Raw genomic sequence first — 25,276 nt, 5'->3', positions numbered from 1 at the left:
ATTTTTTATTCTGTTTAAATGACAGCAAACATTATTTAAAGAGATAGTTAACCCAAAAATGGAAATTGTCATCATCATTTATTCACCCTAATGTCCTGTAAAACCTGTACTCAACACAAAAGAAGATATTTGGAATAATGTGTCAAACCAAACAGTTCTGTGGCACCATTTACCACCATAGTAGGACAACTACTCAAGTAAAGTTTAGCTTTCCTCATTCTCAAAATGTCTTTTTTTGTGTTCAACAGAACAGCAAAATATTTAGTTTTGCAAAAACGTGAGGGTGAGTAAATGATGGCATTATTTCATATTGCGGTGAACTGTCTCTTTAAGAAATGTTTACAAAAACAAATTGGCTGATTGAAAACAACAAGAGATTCACAATAAAAAGTTATATTCAACCTCCATAATAAATGTGCTTGACTGTGTGTAGGTGGACGGCCCCGAGGAAGATACCCAATCAGAAGTGCATTGCAAGTTTCAGTCAGTCGGTATTCAAGTAGAGGAGGAGAAATGGTGAGTATTGACACTTGCTCACATACTACATGTTCCGGTACATTTTCTTTCAATCAGTTTCTTTCATAAACAAGACAATCATTTTTTCAGACTTTATTAATATAAGGAAAGTGTGGATGAAAAACAAAAGGAGAGAGAATGAAAGATTGTAAAACACAGAGAGTTGTCAGTTCAGCCACATGCTCCAGTGACAAAGACCCTCCCCATTTTCCGGGTCTCTATTTCACACACACAGCTGTCCCTATCATGGTGGTTTGGACACCGGGCCTCCTGAAAGGGTAAAGGAGTGGGAGGCAGAGACAGCTGCTCTGTGTGTGTATGCGGGTGTGTGTGTGCGCGTGCACGGACCACCATCTGTTGCCGTGCCCATTATGAAGCAGGCGGGCTGCTGGGTCACAGGCATGGTCAAGTATCAACCCCTAGTACCAGTTCTCTCTTGCTTTCTTTTGCTTTCTCTCACTCGCACACCCTGTCACCGCTGTAGCTCCATGTGAGAGGGAGGGACATAAATACTGTACACGAGAGAGAGTAATGAGGTAAGATGTGTAGCCTCTCTGTCACTGACAGCCCGCCGGTGCCAAATCTGGAACTTGAATCGGGAAAAATACGTTTTGAGGAGCCATTAAAAGTGGAACTGGCGTAGGCTACCAGACAACACCGAGAAGCATTTTGATGGAGGAGTAAGGCTCTGCGTTTTTTCCCTCAAAGTTCAGCTTGATGTTCAGAGGTGGCATTGTAAAATCGCCATCTCCTGCCAAAGTGCCGCTCAAGGGAAGGGATCACATGCCAGAGCAAATATATAACGCTCACACACACACATACTGTGCATAAACACAGTAGCTTTACAGTAGGACAGTTATGTTCAGAGCCAGCGTCTGTGTGTGTGTGTGTGTGTGTGTGTGTACTGGCTGGTAGCTGATAGATGAGGGTTGAGATTCCCAGACGGTGAGAGAGGGACACACGCACAGTTTCACACAGGTCGCCGGTATTTGGAATTTGCTGAAGCATGCCTTTGTAACCGAGAGGGAAGACTGCACTAAAACACAGCCACACAGACAGGGCTTCTGCACAGGTCTGCTCTTGTTTTTTTCTGTAGTCAAAGCTCTCTGGTACACAGAGACCGCTGCACAAGTTGTCCTCCCCTGTGGCTGTCTCAAACAAATTACACCTTGCTTCCTGTGCTTTAGGGAAGTACACTAAAGCCGACAGGTTAACATGTTTCCCAACACGTGTTGAGCAGCTACATTTGTCAGTAATAGATTGTACAATTCCCTTTCACTTACACTCATGCATTTGGCAGAAGCTTTTATCCAAAGGGACTTACACTGCATTGTACTATACATTTGTTTCTGACTATGTGCAATCCCCTGGGATGGAACACATGACCTTGCCGTTGCTGGCACCATGCTCTAATCACTGAGTCACAGGAAGTGCCACAGGTCATATTTCTTTACTTAAAGGGATTGTTCATCCAAAAGTGAAATTCTGTCATCATTCTATTTTGAATTTCATTTTTGAAAGCTGTATTACTTTCTCTCTTCTGCAGAACACAAAAGAAGAGTGTTGGTAACACAATTTCTCTAATAATCTTGTTTAGTGTTTTACAAAAAAACAGGTTTTGAATGTCATGAGGCTGAATAAATGATGACATTCTTTTATTTTCGGATGAACTATCCCTTTAATATGCCTATTAGCTTTGGGGATCACTGTACACATGTGAGGTATGGAATCTGCCATAGTTTCTTTGAACAGTAAGACATAATTTACATACAGCCATAATGAATACTACATTTCTCTCTCTCTCTCTCAAAGGATGTTTTTAACTGATAACCGGGTAGATGAATGGAGAAATACAGTAATTGTGAACTTTTAGGATACTTCTTAGGGCGCGTTTGTCTATTGAATCTTGAAAGGTTAAGTCAACATTCATTTATGATGTACAGGAAAATATTTCTTGGCATTCCACAGAGGAAGGAAAATCAGACGGGTTTGGTACAGCATTAGGGTTAGAAATGGCACGCTTTTCTTTAAAATCCATAAAAAAACGAAAACTGTATAGTTTATACCAACATAATATTATGGCCTATAAGTGCTACTTTTTGTTGCGTTTGTTAAGTGCACATACACACCGTCTACTGTATGGTGAAAGATGACCGTGTGCTTCATTGCACCTGAATAGAGCAGGTGTCCTACCTCTCCTTTACGCATACACACAAACACCAGAAAAACAGAGTAACAGATCTAAGACAGATTGTGTTATGTAAGTCTCAGTCTGTCTGTTTATGTGCACTTGTGTTTGTTAAATTTGTATACAGTTGCACAGTCTACAGTTTGTTTAACAGAGACACACCACCATCCTGTTCAGTAAGAGACTGTATAGTCCACGTCTATTACAATGACACTGCTAAATAATGTCGTTAAACGAAGATAAGCCCCGCCTTTTATATAAAAGAGCCAATCAGAAGTCACCACTAATTCAAATAATGAATTAACTAGTACAGTTGTTATTAACACACGAACACAATATTTCTGTTTTTTTTCTACAGCCATCGCAGAGTCACACGCTCCAACAGCGTAACAACTGCTGTTCAAGCTGATCTTGACCTTCCGGAGGACATCAGCGATGAACAGTTCATACAGACCCAACAAGGGCCTGTCATCCGCCAGCCATCTCGAGATGCAGCCACCTCCCACGGTCCAGCATCCAGGGCTCTGGGAACCACTACCACGCCTGTACCCAAGATGACTACTCAGACGTGGGCTTTGACCCCTCCATCCTACCCCCACCGGAACCCTGGATGGATGGAGCGACGGAGGAAGAATACGGAGGTGGACTGACAGTGTCCGTGTGTCCGCAGGATGGACGCTGGTTTCTGAAGCTGCTGCATGCAGAGATGGAGAGGATGGACGGGTGGTGCCGACAAATGGAGCAAGAAGACCGAGAGAAGGAGTTACCGGAAGAGAGTGAGTTACTCAAAACTGCTCTCATAGGACAGCAGTTTGGTTTTTCATAGGAGGTTTCAGTTTTGATTCTGCATCATTTTGAGGCATTTCAGTAGCCTAAGCTTGTGGAGGATTGCGTTTGAAAATTTAAGTTTGAATCCCAGGAAACGTACATACTGATAAAAATTCAGGCTGTTCAGCGACTAATCGCATCCAGAATAAAAGTTTGTATTTTTATAATATTATGTGTCTGTGCAATGCGCATACTAATTTTGTCTTAATAAACATATAAGTATATATATTTAGGGGAAATATAATTTTTTATGTTTTATATATAATTTATAAATATAAATATATACTGTGCATGCAAATATTTCCTGTATGGGTTTATAAATACAAAATAAATATGCAGTGCACAGACATATATTATGTACACACAAACTTTTATTCTGGATGCGATTCATATTTATAAATATTTTATATTTATAAATGCAATGTATAAAAAATAGTATAAGCACTTGATTCAATACATGGAAATAGCTTATTTAATATATTGCATTATATTTTTTGTATATTTCTCGTGTATTTTGGTTTCGTAAGGGTAAAGATGCTTGGCTCAAATATGATTAAAAATCAACTGCATTCTTAGGCATTATAAGTGTGTTTTGGACGTCCGGTTTTACAACATTTTTGTGCATTTGAGTGCATTTTTAATTGCAAAACTGTATTAAGAGTGACACTTTTTAAGTCTGTGTCAGTTTGCAATAATAACCACTTTAACAAAACTATTAGTGTACAAGGTCATTTCACAGTCTGGTTCCCTCCATCCGGCCTGTGTCTTTCCTTTACTTCCTGCTTTTTTTCGTCTCAAACACACACGCGTGCGTGTCTGTCACAAAGCCTGCTTGTTCATCTATCTGCTGTCTGTTTCTCCCTCACATACCAGACATTTCTACCAGCAGGGAGCCACACAGTCTCTCTCTTTCGCACTTCTTGGGTCTGTGTGTGGATTTCCCCTCGCTCTGTTTCTATATTTTCCCGTTTTCTCTCTTTCTCTTCCTTCCCTAACCCTTCCTTCTTTTCCTGAGTACATAAAATATGCTAATCTGTGTTCTGTGTCAGCTCATTGTTTGCCATATGGTCTCTCGCCGCTGCACATGTTAAACAGATCGAGTTCATTTCATAGGTTCTCTGTTCAAACCGCCGCGTGGCTCTGATCCGCTGAGACCGGCTGCAGTAACCGCTCAGGACTGATCTGTGATTTTATGTGACCTCCGTATGGCAAACATTAGCTTCCTTTAAGAGCGTTCAGGCCTGTTTGGTAATCTGATATGCTGTTTGCTCTCTTTCGCTCGAAATCTGTCTTTTTATGTCTAGGTCTTGTTCGGTTTGTGTGATTTTCTTGGCTCATTGGCTTTGGTGGGGTGTTTATTTGGTGTGCACGGTAAACACTGCATCAGGTCTTTATGTTTAGGTTCCCAAGCTTTAGATATTTACGACCCTCTTCACACTTCAAAGAGATAGCATTTAAACATTAACTGGATGTCTGGGGTTTTGGGACACGAACGTGATGGGAAAACACTTTCACATTGACAACTTGAAAATTGCATAGGATTTTTCATATGGTATTGCTTAAGAGGCTAGTTCTTCTATAATTTCATCCCCTTCGTGTCAGTCCAAAGCTGTTTCTGTTCATTTTTCCGTAAAAATGTGCATAAAAAACTGATCACAGGTCTAAAGCACTATAAAAGTGGTACTTGCGTAGCACGCACTATACTTAAAGTCTTCTGAGGTCATACGATAGCCTTGTGAGATAATTAAACAAGTAAATCACAGAAACTCATCATCGCGGCATCTCTCAAATCAGATGTGGCACCTCTGGCACAGATTGAACATCGGTGGGATCAAACGTCATTTGTTCTCGTGTGTCTCGTAACCAAACCGTGACGTTAAACCCTTGCCGTGGGCACCATGTTTGATCTTCGGCGGAGAACATATTTTTGTACTTCAGCTTGATTTTCAAAGTGGGTCTAACCTTATTGCGTGTTTGTGTGTTTGTATGTGTAGTCCTCGGCAAAATTCGTAGCGCGGTGGGCAGCGCTCAGCTGCTGATGTCACAGAAATTCCAGCAGTTCCGGGAGCTCTGTGAAGAAAACTTGGTACGTTTAAAGCACACATCCAATCACAGCACAGTAGCATTTTGTGGCCCCGCCCCACGCCCCCTTAGTACCACCAGTTCTGGCATTAATATAATACAAATCAATATGAGCAAATTCCGTTATGTAACCTATTCCAAAAGAACAGATGTTTTGTGTATAAACTTTGTTTCCTGTGACAGAATCCAAACTCCCACCCGCGGCCCGTGTCTCAGGATCTGGCAGGATTCTGGGATATGCTGCAGCTGTCTATTGAGAACATCAGTCTGAAGTTTGATGAGCTACACCAGCTGAAAGCCAACAACTGGAGACTTCTGGATCCTCCTGAGAGAACGGTACAAGCGTTTTATCATAAATCCAGATGTATTACACGCACAAATCTGGCTAAGAATACAACACTCTGCACGATACATTTAAAGTAATGTGAACCACTGTATCAGTACAGCACAGTAACACTGTATCTACACTGGGGGTGTCAAAGTTGTGTCATTCTTTTTGTCATCTCTATGTTTACTAACCAATCAAGGATAAACTTAAATTGACATTTTTCACAGTAAGAAATGTTCTACTAAAGTTTTAAAAATGTTATTTTGAGGGTGTGTCAACTAAAACTTTGTATGTGTTTTGGCTGTTTGTTTACTCAACAATAGCGTTTGGGGGCTTGAAACATGTTTCAAACTGAAATTCTTTTTAATCGTTTCCGCGAAATTCTTTTGATCGTTTCTGCGCAAACCACAAAAACAGTAACGCCGAGCGTATGCATACTACGACTTCAGTTTATATGCATGCGCATAGTACAACAAAAACAGCGCTAAATTCTATATTCATACTGTAAATTTTGACAAAAAGTATTTAAAAAGTGTTTTTGGAATAAACCTGCGTGCGCTGGAGTGAATAGTGTATTTACAAAGTGACATCACCAACTAGTGGAGTTTAACACGACAGAGCGTTTATAATCGTTTTACGGATCTGTTGACATGGATCATTTGACAGCATTGTCGTGTGCACAAGAAACTTTAAAAAAAAAAGAATCAACTTTTCCATTTTTAATTACATTGTTGTTTTGTAAACATACCCTCAAATCCATTTGTATAAAGATTGACTTCATATTGTATTATAAAAAACTGAATCAGACCCCTTCAGTGTTGACATCTTTGTTAAAGGGGAATTTCACCCACGTTAAACGTCATGTGGGTGAGTAAAAGATCTCACAAAGTAGATTTTTGGGTGAACTTCCCCTTTAAGTTCTCTGTCTATGAGCCGCTCACAGGTGTAGGCATGGTGTAAGTTTACTCTTTTTTTGGCATGCTTTTTATGCTACATAATTATTTTATTATTACTGCGTCACAAAAGTTTTTAAGATTTGACCTTATTTATTATTTATTTATTTGTGGCTTGGCTTATGAACATTGCATGATCTGATTTATTTTGCTCTTTGTTGCCCTGACCTCATTGCTTGTCTGTGTTTTCTTGTTGACAGTGATGTGCTTAAAGGTTGCACGCTGCATGCTGTTCGCTTTTCTTCTGGCGGTCCTGTTTACCTCATGACAAATAGCTGTTGGGGCTGAACTCTTGACAAACGCGTGGCCTCCGTAATTGCTCTGCGAGCCAATGCATACAGCCGCATACACTTTAAAGCTCTTGCGCTCAATAAACCTGATGTGTTGTTGTTGTCCAGGAGAAGCGCGTACCCCCTCCGGTGCCAAGGAAGCCGGGTAAGCGTCCCGTGCTGCTAGTGCGAGACCGATCTCTGGAGGGCTCCCAGCGTCTGGAGGCACGCAAACGACTTCTAGCGGCTAAACGTGCCGCTGCCTCTCAACGCCAGAACTCTGCCACAGAATGCGCTGATAGTATTGAGATCTACATCCCAGAAGCCCAGACAAGATTATAAACACACACACACACAAACGGGTGCTTTAAAGCCTGGGTAGACATCGTCAAACTTAACACAACACAAAAGCACTGAATGACAAAGACTAAGGCAGGGTAGCTGTAATATAATCACTTTTCTTTTCTAGTGTAGAAAACACTTTTCTAGTGTTTCTTCACTGTGGGGTTATACTGTATGTATTTAGGATTTCATTTTACTCTCGTCCTGTCATCCGCGATGTAGCTCCCTCTCCCAAAGACTTTAATATTTCTATTAGACACTATTATATTTAATTATTCAAAAAACTATATATATATTCATGCCTAAAACACAACATATTGTGTCTTTTATTATTAAATGCACAGTACTGAGTTAGTACTTAAGTTATTGATCTGATCTTGTCATTTTGTGGTTATTGTGTAAGAGCCATATGTCTGGTGTTCTCACAGAGGACAGAAATATTTAAAGGGCAACATACAACTAATTTCTAGAGACTTTCACACTGATGTAGCTGTGATTGTTGCTTGTGTGTGTGTGTGTCAGGTTTTCTGTATGCACACTGTCTCTCTCACGTGTCATCCTGCACCTCTGAGACTGGGCGTGGTTGTTCTGTTCTCAATATCATGGAACATAATAGCAAAACCACGTCTTCCCTTCTTTCTTCTCTTATTTTTCAACCTCACACTCAATAATCATCTACTGTTTTCTTAAATCGTGCATTATTTCTTCCTCGTGAGTTCTTTTTTCCTTGTACGTCATTTCCTGTCCAGCTTCTGTGTCTTCAGCACTTTCGCTCATCTGCGGACTGACACAAAAAAGACGTCCGTCAGACGTGACACATGCAGCACTGAATCGACACGCTCACATCACTGACTGTTATGCTGTCAGAACACGCCGGTTCTTCAGAGCTCTGATTCATTAGCCATTCGAATATTAGCAATGTGTCACGTTATGAAACATTATGTACTGGTGGTCAGGGATTCAGTTCAGCGTTAAGACCCCGCTCACACTGACAGTGACTTCTAGCAGCAGGAGTTACACTTTTTGATAGAAAAGTTTTGTTTTGCTTCTAGCAGCAAAAGTTGATCCTTTCCAGAGAAAAGTTTTCTAGAGTGAAGTTTGACTTTATGCAAATGAGAAGTGACAATGTAGCAATGCTACCAGTGGGGTGAAAATAGTGATCACTCTCCTAAAATCAAAGTTGCCAAGGGATATCTGTTTTTATTTCCCTATAAGTTCAAGTAAAGCATTAAAACATTATGGCACGTTACTGGTGTATATCTCGAGACAAACAATGGCACTGATGTATTTTAAGACATTTCTGGGCATGTTATATTCAGTTAGGACAGGTCATACATTCATTTTAGTCTGGGACTAGCCTTAATCCTTGTCTGTGAAATCCAGGCCTAGGAGTATGAGAATGTACAAAATAACGGGCAATTTCAAAATTCTATATAGTTTGTCTCTGCCCACATATTGTATTTAATAATTATTGAATGAAAATTCATGTCAGACATATAATTGATAATCATTGTTTGTGGTTTATATTCACTTTCAAGTGCAAAACCAGGTAGAAAATTGCACAAAGGATACTTTATTAAATGTACTTAAAGTGTTCTATCATCACACATTACTTTTGCACTTAATATACTAAAAATATTGTTTTTTGAACTTCTATTCATGGTGTCTAAAATAGCACAGCTGAATACTCTTCAGTTTTTCTTAAGAAGAAACACATTTTGCGAAACGAGCATTTAAGTACATATAAGTGTATTATTGTGCACTTTTTACCAGGGATGTTTAATAGAATGACTTAAAGGTGCTTTGTGTCATTTTTCTTGACGATCAATTGGCAGAAATGAAATATAATATACAGTACAGAACTATGTCTTCAGAGGTGTATAAAGACCTTACATAATGAAGCGATTCTTGTTACATTAGAATGTGCAATTTCAATCTACATTAACCACAGGTCCCCTTGAATGGAATTCACCATGTTGTTTCCCCAGTAGCCCTAAACGGACAAACTGCTCTACAGAGAGCATTTCCTAAATACGAACTCTCCTTCTGCAAAGAAGGTAAAATGACATATTTGTCCTGTGAGTTCTCAGAAAAGGGATTAGTGGAATGAGCCATTGGTTGCATGTTGCAACCTCACCACTAGATGCCGCTAAAATCTCCACATTACTCCTTTAACATAAATTTTCAGTAATTCCTCACCTTTCTGCTTGTGATCATTTTTTTAAGTTTAGGCCAGTTGCACAGCTCACCAATAATGTTAGGCTCCCAGCGACAGGAAACGCCTCCAGGAGATCAACAATACAGCGACCTGTAAGTGTAGGCAGGGTTTTACACTGTGTTCAAACCAGACGTGACACGATGAATTGACAAGCAGTACAAAGGGATCTGTTCTAGGTAAATCTGAGTTTTTGTACAAACTACTGTGATAGAACAGAACATTTTGTCGAACACGTGCTGTTGTTTTTTTTCCTGTGGTGCTGTGTAGCTGTGAATCTCATTACAAATGCCTTCTGATTGGCTAGAATGACATCACAGTCATTTCACGCATAGTCTGGACAGTTGTCGCATACAACTTGTTGCATCACGTCTGGTTGGGGAGGACACGAATATGTTATGTTGACATTAAAGAAAACATACTTTTTTAAAGTATTAAAGTGTATTGTAAATATTTAGAAGAGAATTTAAGATTTAAAGATTAAAGCCTTTCTATTTGCTGATAGCTTAGTACTACATGTGTCCATGCAGTATGTTTGTTTGTTTGTTTGTTTGAATTGATTTAAAGAGAAATGCCAGTATTTTGTAATTCTCACGGTCAGAGGTGTTGTAGAGATATTCAAGACCTGAAAAAACAAAGCCAGACTTGGAGACCTCCATCTGCTTCTTCGCCATGCCATTGCTTTTCATTTCATTCATTTTTTCTGATCATTGTAACTGCAAACAGACATAGTTTAAAAATCCAGAGATATTTATTTATTCATAATGTATTTAAGATCATGAGCTTTAGCATTATAGCGTCTTTGTTCTTGGCCATGTCAGTCAAGTATGTGTACACACGTGTGTAGCCTATGTATTTCCACATCTTAGCGCATGTACCCAAGTGCTTCCTGATATTTCAAAATCTCTTTTTTAAGAGAAATGTAGCACAGTTTCTTTAAAATATATATGAACTTATTTTCTTTCATCATTTTTATTTATTATTAGATGTATATACTTACTGCAGCCCTGCGGAGATGGCGCAGGTAGACACATGCATCAAAGCAGAGCACATACCATTAGTTTCATTCATTTTTCTATTTATAGAGCCCTATTTTAACTGTTGAGTGTCCGTGTCACACTATCGTGCTGCTCGTGTAATTGATTTGTAAACCACGCTGCATCATTGATGCACTCCAGTCATCGATGGCACTAACAAGTTACTCAATACTTGCTAGTGGAAACCTAACCGCGCTGTCTCATCTTTTTCAATAACTGATAATACGTATTTGCACTTGTTAAATATGTTAAATAAACAGATCTATTTCTCTCTTTTTCCAAAAATATGTTTCACTGTGGATAGACGCATTATAGATAAATATATGAATATATAATACCCAGCAGCCAATGTGCAGCCACTCTATATTTTCATATACAGATGTGTTTCATTGGCTTTAGGTTAATCCTTATTGGTATATTTGTATTATTAACCAAACTCTTAGTTCCAGTTATTATGCACTAGAGAGCCCTTACTGTGGTTAATTTTTTTTTTATATATCATTGATGTTTAAACGCTCGGCCTTAATTTATGAATATATGATAGTCATGCACAACGTAGCCTCAGGGGAGACTATATAACGTGTGTATGAATGTGTGTTTGTGTATATGTGCGTTTGTGGATGAAGAGATGAAGCATCCAATTCTGAAAAAATACTCATGCATATTGAGATTTTTTTTACTTTATCACTTTTTTTAGAACATTAACAGTCCAAAATTAACATCAGAATAACTCCTTTTGATTTCTTTACCATAAAGAAAGTGACCCCCTGAAAAAGGACCCCAAAATGTTTTTTTATATTGAATGTGGACAATCAAAGAATATCAAGAAATAATGTCCATGTTTTTGTACAGTAATGGGAATAAAATTACACTGGATATTTATGGATAAATATGTATGTTAGTCTATAAATTACTATTTGGTTGTATTCATTTTCCCCTTTCGTGCTTTTTTTAGTATTTCAATATTTATTAGACATTACAGAGATATTTTATGAGACTACATTTTTGCTAAAAGAGATCACAAACTTGCCATTTTCTTGATTGTTGTCATTCACTAAAATTGTTGGTTTATATTTGGCAACACAATCACTCCTGACGTTCTAGAGTTCTAGCTCCTAAAACAGAAGTAAACGTGATTTTTGCCAACTGTGGATTGAACACCCACCCACAGAGAATTTGGGGTAATGAAGACAGATTACTATGTATTTACTGTTCTTGTAAAAGCATAACATTTCTCAAAATGACTGTGTGTGTAAATACATGAATGTTCTTCATTGTAAATGTAACCTACATCTAATGATATATTATTACTTACATTTTGTATTTATTGTAACAACACTGTTGATGTTATGGCACGTGTATGACATTTTGATCATTAAAAGGTTACAGACACTCCAAGCCACTGGCTACTTAATTTTTTAGATGAATGTATGTGTTTATTCAATAGAAATAAAACTGAAAATATGAAACATCACTGTTTTATGTTTAGATGTGACTGCATGCCTAAGGTAACAACAGTCTGAGAGCAAATCACTTTGATTCATTGGCAGACACCTTCAGGCTGCCTTAAGAGAATCCCAGGGAACATCTACATGTCTTTAAAATACGTCTAAAAGGTCTTTTGATTCACTGTTGAATTTTACTTCTATTTAAAAAAAGGGATCTGTTGATGAACTGCCCACAACTGCTAATAAGTGAGATCACTTGTTGCCAGCTAGACCAATGACCCTTTAAAATGTTGTTTATTTGGATCTCGGCCCACTGAGAAGTCCAAAGGAAAGAACAGCTGTCTAACAGAGTGCGAATTAAATATCCAGGACAGACGTGTCACGGCTAATCCGCCTTCATTGTCTGACTCTGTGCTCAGATACACAGACACAGACGCCATTGGCAAGCCATGGTTGACGTCTGGTTTTAGCTTTTGCTAATTAAATGCAGGATTATGCTAATTGGCGTTCTAGTGAAGCTTACACCCAGAAGAATGTCGGTATGATTTAGTGATAGCCTGTAGGAACACGCCTTTAATGTGCACGAGATGTCAAGGTAGGGCCGTGGTAGGATGGAATAAATCACGTCTACAAGATGTACCTGCTCTTGGGGGCATCCGCTCTATAAAACCACCTTCATCTGTCTGGCCTGACGTGCTTTTATTTTTAGTTTTAAAGCATTGGTGGATATAGTATGTGACATCTGAAGGCAAATATATCCCTTGATCCTCTTTTTTGTACTTCAAAACCTTGCCAGGTTTTTAATCAGGCGTCTTTAAACAAAAGATCCAACATGTTAAAGGGACAGTTGACATTAAAAGTGAGAATTCTTTCATCATTTACACAACCTGTCATGTCATTTAAAACCTGTATGACTTTCTTCTGCAGAACACAAAAGATTACATTTTGAAGAACGTGGATTGGGCCCTATTGACTTCCATTTTATGGACACAAAACCACTGAGACATTTCTCGAAATATCTTCTTTTGAGTTTCACAGACCAAAGAGTAAAAAACTATCCCTTTAAGGTTATGACCAAAGCAAAAAGTCGATTAAGGAGATAGACACCACATTTTTGTAGAAAACAAAACTTTATTTAAACACCTTGTGACCCCTATTTGCCACATACATTGCACAGTAAGGAGGAGAAGTCACATATCATTGGGCATCATGTCACATTGGCTACTGTAAATGCACTGTTCTAAGGTCCCAAAACCTTGAAATCAATATTTTTGGTGACATAAAACCATTCTTTCCTTAAACCTCTGAAAGTGGTCTTGATAAACAAACAAACAAAAAAAATCTAATACAATTCATGTAGTGTTATTTCTTCCAGCTTGTTTGTGTGTTTGTATGTGTGTGTGTGTGTGTGTAGGGGTTGGTTGGGGAGTATGTGGGCACATTCACTGGCCGTTTCTACACTGAGTATTCAGAGGAAATCTCAGACTATACGTTCTGCTACATCTGAACATCCCTCAAGATAAATGAAAAGAAAACAATACTAAAGACAGCTTTTGAAACTTAACAACAAAATACAAAAACCGAACATCTATGAGACACAGAACGACCCGGTGCAGTAGTGATTACAGTCTGTCGGAGAGAAAGCTAGAGTTGATACGATACTGAGATGACCTGCCATTTTGTGCAAAAAACTGAGGCAGAGTGAACAATATCAGACGCGTTTTCTAAAAATGAGGCAAAGTCGACAATCGTAGAGCCGAATCTCTGAAAACCAGAAAGAAAGACTCGTGAGGAATGAAACGAAGAGAAGAGCTCGTCTTCTCCAAACAAGGAAAAACAGGAAGTTGTTTTACTGTGTTTGGTTTTGGTCCCCTGTGTACAAAACAAAAGATACATATATATTTACATATAAATGGAATACAAAAAAGAACTGACTGTCAAGGCACCTTGAAATGCTTTACATAAAGGAATCCTCATCAATTAGATTTACATTTACCAAAAATAGAAATGATCAGGCCATGCTTGTTTGCTTTCGGTTGCTCAGTCAAGTTTTTAACTCCACGTGGAGTTTGGTTCGGGGGGGGCGCGGGATCGGGGGAGCAAGAAACAAACATCGATGAAACTCTTTCATCCATCCATCTTTCTGTCTTCAGGCGAGGAGCTGTTTCGCCTGCAGCTCCATTTCTGCGGCTCTCTTCAATGCCACGTCGACCAGCAGCTGAAAGCCACTGAAGTCCTGGGTGAGGTCGGGTGGGGTGGGTGGCGGTGTGTTGAACAGGCCGTTCTGGGGGCTGACGTTGCCCTCGCTGCTCACCCCCACACCCCCGCGACATGCGAACAGGGCTGCTGCCTCTGTGATCGGAAGCTCAGTGGCTCCCTCGACCCCCAGACCGGGCACTCGGCTGCCTTGCGTGGCTGTGGTGATGGTGGTGTGGCAGATAACCGAGGGTCTGGGAAAGACAGGTCCGGGTGAGGGGGGTGATTTGGGCGACAGGGCTTTTTTAGGGTAACCGGTAGAGATGGGTGTGTTGGTGGTCGGGTGTGGGGAACCGGGCTCGTAGCCGTTGCGGTCTTCTCCGTTGGCGAGGAGCCCATGCTTGGGGGACTGGGAGTTATCGCTCAGCATCTCGCTGCCTTTGCTGCCCCGTCGGGAGATGGTGAACTGGTTGGGGTCTTTGCCGTCTTTCCGGAGCATCTCGGGAAGGAGTCGCCGCCGAGCGTTTATGAACCAGTTACACACCTGTGGAGAACAGAGCAGATTATAAACATTGCATTTGGAGAACAAACATTGCATAATTTGAATAAGATATCGCTGCTGTCCATCTAAAAACTCATGTCTCCATATTTTGTGATTATTAATCATCTATGATGTTTCTCGCTGGGTTTCGCAAGTATATAACCAATATAAGCATTAAAAAGTGCTTTTCAACTACTTAATCATCATTTAAAAACACAGTATTTTTCCATTTTCTTGAAAAAAAGAGTGAATTTGGACATCTGAGGTTTCGGAAGGACAGCAACGATATATTATGTGTATGCTTTACAGAATCTTACTTTAATTCAAATAGTCTAGTATTTTGTATTAATTAAATAGTTAGTGTGTATGAAATGATATACACAAATGATCTGTATTAATTTCTAGAAATTATATGAAAATGGTGAAACAATTTAATTTAATTTGTTAAAAAAAAAGAAAAACACCCCAGACATTTTAATAAAAACACATGATTTTGTTAAGCCTACGCTCTCATAAATCATTTGTTTATGCCTCTTATTTTGTAACAAGTTTACAAGCCTGAGTTTAAAATGGCAATTCGTGACGTATCAGTTTGACATGTGACGGTTCCCCGACATACTCTATTTGAGTTTTTCCTCTTTTCAAAATAAAAAGGCTGAGCTGGCTTTTAAAATGAACCGCTTCAAACCAGGAAGCTCTCGGTGGTGCGGATTTGAAGTAACAGTTCACCTTTATGGCTGAGATTGCTCTCTTTGTTGGACCTAAGGGCTTTAGTCTTAATCATGCTAATAGCTTTGTATCTTTCACGGCCCTGGTGAGTCTTACCTTACCTGAGGGGGTGTGAGATCTACTCTAATGCAAATCCAGCAATTTCAGCTATAGAAAACACATGTGAATGCTTGACTTAAGTGTGCATCTTTTTCTTGCATTCAAAAGACCTTTTACTGCCATGTGCTGATGCTGACTGTTCTACAGTATATCAACAATTGAATTCTTCAGCCTTTTTAGTCAATGCAGATCTCATAGCGCAGACAACGGACCATTTACATACACTTTAAGTGACGGAAAATCTCAAACCTTGAACTTTGTTTTTGACACGTTAAAGCTGTCAACATCATGTGAACATCTCTTGACTTTTCATTTAAGAATCTTATTTAATTGTCTCTTTCTATAATCTTCCAGTCTTATTCCCTCCTTTATCTTACAGCGTTTATTTTAAAACCATAAAAATGCTTCAACAAAACTGTAAATGTTTAAAGGCATGCCAGTGAAAGTTTTCTGACTCTAAAATGTTCTTTTCTTTCTAGCTTGGCATTCAAACAGCACACTGTAAAATACTGTGCAGAGTTATTGTAACTTTAATATCTACTCTAATCTTAACCCTTTTTCCACAAACCTCCGCCATGTCACCATGCCAAACTAAAATAAATAATCAGAAGTTCTAAGTTTTCATTTTCAGCGTCTAAAGACGCCGCTTTCAAGACCTCAGTATGTTAATGTTCCTGTATTGTCTTCCAGCGAGTCTCTTCAGAACAGAAGCCACTATAGCTCTCTGGGTAATGGGCCTGTATTGTGTATCCAACGGTCCGCCTGAGTCGGGTAGTCTTCACTATGTTAATGTGTGTGTGTATTGTGTCTCCCTATTGTTAGTGAGACAGCTGGCTGAGCACAGGGGAAATTCCTGGCTCAATGTCTGAGCAAGTCTCTCTCTCCCGCTCTCGCTCTTTCTCTGTAAGTGGCCACATCTCGGATGACTCAAAACAGTTATTCACTCATCTGTCCACAGGAATTCTCTCCATTGACTGCACTCACAGGAAGTGTTGTTTATATGACGCTAAAACTCAGCGGGAACAGAATGTCTGATCTCGAACACGGTGGCGCTTGCTAAAAGAGCTGACTCTCTCTTATTCTGACACATAGGCTAGTTATGACATTGAACGTTTCGTTTCCTTCACACATCACTTGAACCAGAAACCGGCACTGATGACAGCTAACTGCTCTCCTGTGAAGCATATAAATAGATTACTGATCAACAAAGCAGAAAACTGAAAAATCCCCCCTCGCGTTCTCGACGGAAAACGGTCGTGAGAAACTTCGAACCTTGTCTGGTGCACAGCTTTGTGAATATAGAAACAACCTTGGGTCAATCAAAATAGCAGCTGTTATCTTTTTAACCCAGATTACTGCATAACATGTGATTCTTCTCCTGTCTTTCATGACTTGCCAAGTATTGTGCTAAAAAACACCGCACTCCTTTCAGTACCTGTAGTGTGGAGAGATGGGTTTGCTTGGAGAGCAAAGCTTTCTCTTGTTCCGATGGATAGGCGTTATAGCGGTGCTGGTAGAGCCAGTCGCGGAGTATCTGTACGGACTCTTTGGGCAGGTTTCCTCTCCGTTTTCTCTTCCCCGACACACATCCGTTTGAGGAGAGGTCCAGAGGCACGTCCAAACTGTCCTCGTCCTCCGTCTCGCTGCCAGACATCGCCAGCATACCTGTTGACAAACAACACAAAATTGAACCAATGTCGCTTCTAACAAAATGACTAAAATTATCTTTCTATAAGGGTTTGTGGCGTTTCTGAGCATTAAAGCGACATTGATGTCCAAAGCACTCTTTTTCCATTCAATGACCGTTTCCATACAGTCATTGTATGAGAAAAGAGCAGCAGATAACTCTCTTTCTGAGAGTTATATAAAAGTAAACGATGAGATATTCTTGTTAGTTCTCATTTTAATATTTATATGTTTACAACAGCGAGGAAATGTGTGTCGGGAATGAGTAAACTGAGAATCAGCGTGTGTCCATGTGTGTGAAGGAGGACAAAAGACACCCAGTCAAACATCAACCCCCCCAACCCTGCCGAGGACCCCACACCCCCTCACATTCACCCACACACTGTCGCTCCCTCCAAAATGCCAAATGCTACACAACAGTGCTTGGCTGTCTGTATGCATGCATGCATAAGCGTGTGTGTGTGAGAGAGCGTGTGTGTTGCAGCTGATGTGTCACGTCCCTGCTGTCAACCAAAGCCATGTGATTCATGGTTGGAGGCGTCACAAAAGACTCGAAACTGTGTCAGTGTTTCATCAGACTACAGTAAATAATGTCAATTTTTTTTTATTATAACATCTCAATCATTAAGGGTTTGATCGTTTTGGGGATCTTTTTATTTAAGCAAGCATGCTTGTTTGTCATCAGCACCAGAACGTATGACGTAGAACGACACATAACGTTTCGAAGAGGACTTTCTGAGACCACCCTGTAAGTGCAACAAAACTTTCCCCAACTTCTCATTTAGCGCGTTTGTGAACGAACCACACGGGACACTCCAGTTTAAAAACGAAACGAGTGATATCACACACACGTCTACGTTTGCGGTTCTGTGTGAAAACGATTGAACTTGTGAAGAGGAGTAATTCCGCGTCGGCCTACATGAGGAGGAGGAGGAGGGGGGAGGGGAACCTGTTGCAAATCTCAAGACCGAACAAAAGAATGTCGGTCTTGGGACCATTTAAACTCTGTTTTGTCGACTTTCTCTTGGATGAAAAGTCGCGAAATTGCGTCGGGGGAGACGTGAAAGGTTAATAATGTACACAGCACTCTTAAAAGCGACAGAACGAGAAGAATATAAACTTTAGAAGGGGGAACAGCTCGGGATCTATTGTGTGCAGTGAGAAACACGAGGTCGGACAGAATGTGAAAGCGTCGCCTCGAGGAAGCGGCGCGAAATACACAAACTTCACAAAAGGAGGTCAGGGTTTAGCGTTACACTGTTGCACGTTTTGTAACAAGGCACGACGCGTTACCGATCTACAGTTCTGAACGCAACAAATCGAACGTTCAATTTAAAAATACACACTTGGAAAGTTTGCCCCCCCATATTGCCAACAAACTTGAGACCGTGTTGTGAGAAACTCGGAACGACTCGACATTTTCCAAGCTGGGGGTGTTCAGCTATTACACAAAGGTATTTTGTACCCACTTATAAAACTAAAGCCACACACAAACTCGAAAAGCGTTAAATCTGGAGCCAATTAAAGTTGAGGCTGTCTAATCGAGATCCGTTCATAGAACAACATCTCTAAAAATATATAAAAACACTCACGAATACGCGTACTTAAGAGTGGTTTTACGTAAATCAAAGTTTATATATCGTGAATTGAGTTCACGCGTTTTAATAAACGCGAATGTGGTTGTGACAGCCCGCCAGCACATGGTGAGAAAAGCCTGTTTTGTCTGCAGCGGAAAACAATAGCAGGCAATGCCAGACATGAAGAAAACGCTTTTCTGTTCAGCCATCATCGACAAGTTTGATCCGGTCGTTTCAATGGGCGATGAAAATATAACACGTTTAAGCACCACGTCGAGCATAACGAAAGGATACGTACCCTTTTTGGTCTTCATGTCCGTCAAAAATCCCCTTTTCACGTTGGCAACAAGGAGGTGGATTTTATTTCCAAAGCGTCGATTCTTCCTCGCTTTAATCACGCAGACTGTGTTATTCCAGGTTGTTACAAAGTATCGAGGGGTGTATTTCTTTTGTCGAGGAATCGCCGCGGAGCGCGTTTTTCATTTGTAAGAGACGCAACACATTGTCGGGTACCTGGGACAGGCTGCGCGTCTCTCATTCAGTGTGTGTGTTTGATGTGGAAACTGGGTGACAGCTATCTTTGACAGCTGCGTGACTCAACGCGGTTAGATCCTCCCCCTCCGAGGGCAAGAGGGAAAAATCTGACATCAGACATTCAAAAAAGACACAAAAGAGGATTTTGACAAAGCGATTCGAATCTTTAACGCGTGTTAAGAACGATGTTGTGCGCGGGATGTGTTTGTGGCGACGTTGATTCGGATCTAGTTCCTGCACGTTTCCCTTTAATGACTGCGGCAGGGAGACAGGAAGCTGGTTTATTATGAATGTAGGTTAACCTTACCGAGAGGCATACACATGGCAGGGATATATTTGGATATGCTTTCATCAGCATACTTTAGTAAGGCGTCGTACTCCAAAATAGTTATCCGTATTTTGGACCGTGGCGTTCTTTTGTGTTTGTTATTGGTGAATGTGTGGCAGAACATTTTGTCACTGCAGGATGTTTGTGCGGAAATGTTTAAGGTGCAATGCGGCATTTATTTCAGGTGACAGATGTCCATGATGCTGGTACGTACGACAGCGCCACAGCTACATTTGTATCCCGTGCGTGATGCTTCCTGTTGGCGCAGCGCTGCGTGATACGCAGTTGACCGTTGGGATTAGACGATGGGGCTTTGGTTTTAAAGCAAGAATCGCTTGTTTCTTCAGCTGTCCTGGTGACGCGTCCCTAATTCAAATCACAGCAGTCTCGCAGACCCAAACGCTGATTATCTCTCATGCGTATGGAAGCCCGTATTTATCTGCTGCAAGTGCATTCTGGCGCATCAACCGAGACACTGTACAGTGCTGCAACGAAAACAAAGATATAATACAGTGCGCTCGTGACGCACGTGTTGTTTTCGAAGCTTACACCATCTACGAAGCTAGAACTCAGACTGAGACCTTTTAAAGCTATGTGTTATACTTGTCAAAGCACCGAGGCACATGGCAGTTGTAAAAGGCTTGGATATCTGTATTTGGAGTCTGTCGATATAGGTCAGGTCGTTGACTTTTTCAAGCGAGGAGTGCGTGCGTCATGCGGCTGTCTGGCCTTAACTCTCAATGTACTACTTTTGATAAGAGCAGAGGCTTTAATGTATACTTGTAAACATCAGTTCATGTATACAGGAAATGTAGTATAGTATAAAAAAATCCGAAATTACTCGCCCGTATGAAGAGACAAAACTTGGTGAGGTAATGCTTTTGTTTGCTGTTGGACGGATATGAGAAGACGTGATGATTCACGATTTCTCATAAACCCTGATACGGCTAATTTGGGATTGTGTAAGGCTTTTATTATCATAGTAAAATAGGTGAGGTGCTGTCAAAGCATGGGCCCAAGTGCGCCCACTGGTGTTAAAACGCCTAAGATCGTCTGATGTCCCAAAAATTTGATCAAGGTAGATACTGCCACCTTGGGGTTATAGTACTTGGATTAATCTCTCACGCGTAATAAAGAAACGTGTTTTCAATGAAATCTGAAAATAAAGAAATAGTAATACGAATAAACGAGTCAAGTAAGAATTATCCATATATAAATAAAATGTTATTTACACTTAATTTGTCAATTTAATTTATTTAGTTAGCATTCAACAAAATATGTAGCAGCATACCTGCTAAACTTTATGAGAAAATCGATTTAAAGGACAAATGCTTTTTTATTTTCGTTAACACAGATATAATAGAAGAGATTTCGACATGAGTGTGATTTACAGGGACGGATGTCTGGACAGTGAAACTGAGAACGCACCAGAACTACGCCTGACACTGTGTGCCTGGAAGCTATTAAAAGCCCATGTGCCTTCATCTGACTGCTTGATTTAACCATGATCTATTCTATGACATCACTTCCTGAGCAATCATCACAGTTACACAGATAGATAGGTGACTAATTGAAATTGACATGGACAAACTCACACAACAAGTGCAGTTGAAGTTGTGAGACTCTTTTTGCAAAGTATGATGCCATGAGGCACAATATTAAAATGAAATGATTCAAAAGCTGTGTGTAGCAAGTTGTCAATTGTTATGAATGTTTAACTGTAAGATAGAGATGGCAAGCCATACAATTAAAAGGAGTTACAATAAGACTTTTATTTTCTCCTTAAAAGGTTTGGATTGATATTTGCTTTAAACATTTACATTTAACAGACGCTTTTATCCAAAGCGACTTAATGAGGTAAACAATGGATGCAATTGGAACAACACAAGGACAACAAAAAGCATAAGTGCAATAAAACGGGTCTCAGCATACTACAGTATACAGAGCTAAGCTTTTATTTTTAGAAAGAGTAGAAAAGAGATCAAAACTGATCGGTCGGGTGCTAACTGAAGAGACGTGTTATACAGAATGGCTACAGAATCTTCTGATATATTGTCGACCTTATTTGACAAGAAAAATCTATGACGATTTATTTAATTTCTTGTCGATTAAGTAGGACCAATGCCATTTTGTGTGAGGCGGGACTTACTCGCTGTAGAGGGGAGTTTTGCACAGCTTTATGGGAACCCGCGGCCTCTTGGCAAGCTTACTGCATTCCAATCTGTCGACGCCGCCCCGACGCGCTCGAAAGCGTAAACACGGACCGAAGCGAGAGAAACACCGAGAGCGTCGGTGACACATCACATCTTTCGCATTCCCGCGGGTTGCGGGTCATCTTCCCGGGCCGGGCGGTGTGTCAGGATTCACAGACCCGCGGGTCCGGTTTCCATTGCGCGCTCTAAAATTAGGATTGCTTTGAGACTGACGCAAGATAACTGGGACTAGATCACTCTGTAGCAGAGAAGAAAGAGGATCCATGGATACGCGCCTTACGCATTCACCGCTATTGATGACAAATGGTATTTTTAGACCGTGTTGTCATCATTCGGTAACAACGAGGCCAAATGCGTATTGTATAAAGGGAGGCTGTTGAAAATGCACTTGTACAGTAGCGCGCTAACACACTACCCTGGATCCTCCCGAAAAGTTTCGGTAACTCTTACCAGTGTGGTCAATACCTCGACAGCGGAAAGTTCCAGTTCTTTGGAAGCGGTCAGTAACACCGTTAACGGGAGCGCAACAGAAGCGTACGCTGAATATTTAGCCCGAGGAGAACAGACGGACGCGAGCATGCCTGCTCTTACATGTTACGAGGCCACTTCAATGAGGCCGGTTTACTACACTTCCACTGCCGAGATTACCATCACACGATCAGATGGTGTGGAGAGATCTGTACCCATTCACATCGCGAAGGAACCACAAACAAACCGTAAACCTTTGGAGACACACCACCACCGAAGTTCTTATGCAGCCAATGGAGACGATGATGTCTATTCTGATTCCTATTTGAAGTTGAAGCACACGAGGGATGTTTTTCAGCACAATGATGAGACAGGTGAGCTAAATTCAATCAACTTTGATGGTTTTTTGGACACAGACGATTATAGAGTCTGTGAGAGGCAAGAAGCACCATGTGTGCACAACAACGCCACAACTATTGGAACTATACAGAGATGCTCATCTGAACCTCTTGCGCCTCTCCAAAACAAACCTCAACTCGAAAGTCATGAAAGTGTTGAAGATGACAACGAAATGACGGACGAGCCTGTCTTCGACCTGCATATTCTTCAGGAACCCACTTCCACGCCCAACAAAAGTGACGTTGACAACAAGGTTACCCGTTACTTGGCCGAAGTGGATAAACAGAACAAATACCTCCAAGACAGACAGAAATACCGCTTTCACATTATCCCAGATGGGAACTGCCTGTATCGGGCTGTATCCAAGGCCGCTTACGGGGACCAGTCAATGCACAAAGACCTCCGAGAGCAAACCATGCATCACATTGCTGATCACCTGGAGGAATTCAACCCCATCATCGAAGGTGACGTCGGGGAGTTTCTGATCAATGCTGCGCAGGACGGTGCATGGGCTGGCTATCCAGAGCTTTTAGCCATGAGTCAAATGCTGAATGTGAACATCCACTTGACCACTGGGGGTAGTGTGGAAAGCCCAACTGTATCCACCATGGTGCACTACTTGGGAGAGGAGGACTTGTCTAAACCAGCCATTTGGTTGAGTTGGCTCAGCAATGGTCATTATGATGTGCTATTGGACAGATGTCAGCCCAACCCGGAATATGATGACTGGTGCCGTCACACCAAGGTGCAACGTAAAAGAGACGAGGAGTTGGCCAAGACAATGGCGGCATCCCTATCCAAAATGTACATTGAGCAGAATGGCCTTCTCTGATGCAGATTAGAAACTTTATTTGGAGAATGTATCTGGGAATACGGTATCTCATACTGATGTTTCCAAACGATTGCACTTTGATTCCTTGTGTGAATATATATTGCCTTAATTTATTACATTTCTATACGAGTGTGGACATTTTTCAAATGTGTTGAAGTGCAGTGCACTAGATGATGGTGATATGGAAAATAATATGATGATACGAAAATAAAAATTGTTTGGATCTGAGCGAATGTTGCATGTGTTTCTAAAGACTTTCAAGTCTTGCATATTTTTCTGTGTGTTAATCTGTAAAACAGCTTTCCACCTAAATGAAAAGTTTAGCACTTATGCAAACATTACCACCAGTCTTGTCACTTTACATGTCGTTGTTGTTCTTTATTCTGGCTCTGATACATACTAAGCTGATGTTTCTGTCATTTCAAGTGCCTGAAATATATTTAGTAAAATATGTATTTTGGAAAAAATTCTTCAAGCAATTCTTTTTGTTTTAAGTGTTCATACATGAATAATTTAGAGAAGGTCACGGTGGATCAGTTAATGGAAAACATTGTAATCGTACAAAATAGTCCCTGACAACTGTCTAAAACAAACTTTCAGCTGGTAGAACATGACCACATGATCATGCATATACTGATAAAAGTTATAGAATTAATGCACTGTAGGTCACTTTTGATAAAAACACCTGCAACCTATCAACAGTGAGGTCAACAGGTAATGGGTGTCAGAAAAGTGTTCACGAAAAGTTTTTCATTTCCAAAACATGTCATACAAGTGCTGACATTAGCAGACTATACCCACACGGTGAAAAATGACATAAACATGTAGGAATGAGAGAAGAAAACGATCTCATGTTGCCTGGAAATATATTACCGAGTATCAATTTTCATTAGATTCATAAGTTACACTGAAGACTGACTGACCTCAATGTGGTAATCTCTATTTAAAGAAGTTCTAATACGGGTGAGCAGGAGTCCTTAAAGTTCATTTGTTTAACAGAATGATCACTCTGTTTTAAATAGAGCAGCACAATCTGGTATTATAAACATGAAGCTTAGCTGCTCACATCATATGACCTTTTGGCAAAATACAGGAACACAGAGGCACTATTATTTAACAAAACAAACAGTGTGAGTTAACAGTGTGAGTTTGAATAGAAATTGCACATTGACTTTTACATTGAGTTAACGGCATAGTTTCCAAAAGCACATTTATTTTATTTACTTATTTTCCCTGCATGTTCTGCACTTTCCTTATACATATTTTCATATGGATAATAAAAATCGCTAGTATTAACAAGATCTGTGTCAGAGATAACTGGTGTGTTGCCCATTAGATGAAATAAAAAGGAGCTGATCTGTAAATAGTTTACCATTTACGTAAAATGACTTCTCTTTTGCTTTTCACTGTTTTAAGGTTGTCCCCGTATTAGACACTAGATGGCAGTATAAGTCTGAGTGCATTGTGG

At 40.3% G+C, this 25,276-nt stretch overlaps 3 protein-coding genes across 7 annotated transcripts in view; 2 read left to right on the top strand and 1 right to left on the bottom strand.

Annotated features, from left to right (window-relative positions):
- The window catches only part of dlgap1b (discs, large homolog-associated protein 1b), a gene marked incomplete at both ends in the record, with an annotated part of 34,899 nt that extends 27,393 nt beyond the window's left edge, over positions 1–7,506 (top strand). The window contains 6 exon segments of the mRNA XM_079447687.1: positions 434–516; positions 3,063–3,205; positions 3,208–3,480; positions 5,527–5,618; positions 5,798–5,950; positions 7,294–7,506. Of these exon segments, the coding sequence (XP_079303813.1) occupies positions 434–516; positions 3,063–3,205; positions 3,208–3,480; positions 5,527–5,618; positions 5,798–5,950; positions 7,294–7,506 (957 nt within the window).
- Positions 7,507–13,322: 5,816 nt separating this feature from the next.
- tgif1 (TGFB-induced factor homeobox 1) lies at positions 13,323–22,167 on the bottom strand. 5 transcript variants are annotated; one of them, XR_013786153.1, is made up of 4 exons: positions 20,742–20,835; positions 17,207–17,436; positions 14,203–14,946; positions 13,323–14,078 (listed from the first exon to the last, which is right to left on the bottom strand). XR_013786153.1 is itself a non-coding variant. In XM_079447603.1 (3 exons), the coding sequence occupies exons 2-3, from the start codon at positions 17,432–17,434 to the stop codon at positions 14,356–14,358; spliced, it is 819 nt and encodes a 272-aa protein (XP_079303729.1). In that variant the 5' UTR covers positions 17,435–17,436; positions 22,046–22,167; the 3' UTR covers positions 13,323–14,355. The 5 variants fall into 5 exon arrangements, 3 of the variants coding, with proteins under 3 accessions (XP_079303729.1, XP_079303727.1, XP_079303728.1); XR_013786154.1 differs by lacking the exon at positions 20,742–20,835 and adding an exon at positions 19,333–19,583; XM_079447603.1 differs by lacking the exon at positions 20,742–20,835 and adding an exon at positions 22,046–22,167 and having other exon boundaries at positions 13,323–14,946.
- On the top strand, positions 22,084–24,263 carry otud1 (OTU deubiquitinase 1). Its single transcript, XM_079447600.1, has one exon. The coding sequence runs from the start codon at positions 22,492–22,494 to the stop codon at positions 23,806–23,808; it is 1,317 nt and encodes a 438-aa protein (XP_079303726.1). The 5' UTR covers positions 22,084–22,491; the 3' UTR covers positions 23,809–24,263.
- The last annotated feature ends 1,013 nt before the right edge of the window (positions 24,264–25,276 follow it).

Source organism: Barbatula barbatula (genome assembly GCF_947034865.1).
Source record: "Barbatula barbatula genome assembly, chromosome: 23".
Taxonomy (NCBI): domain Eukaryota; kingdom Metazoa; phylum Chordata; class Actinopteri; order Cypriniformes; family Nemacheilidae; genus Barbatula; species Barbatula barbatula.
The sequence above is the reverse complement of the archived record's forward strand: the minus strand, read 5'-3'. Positions and strand labels throughout refer to the sequence as shown.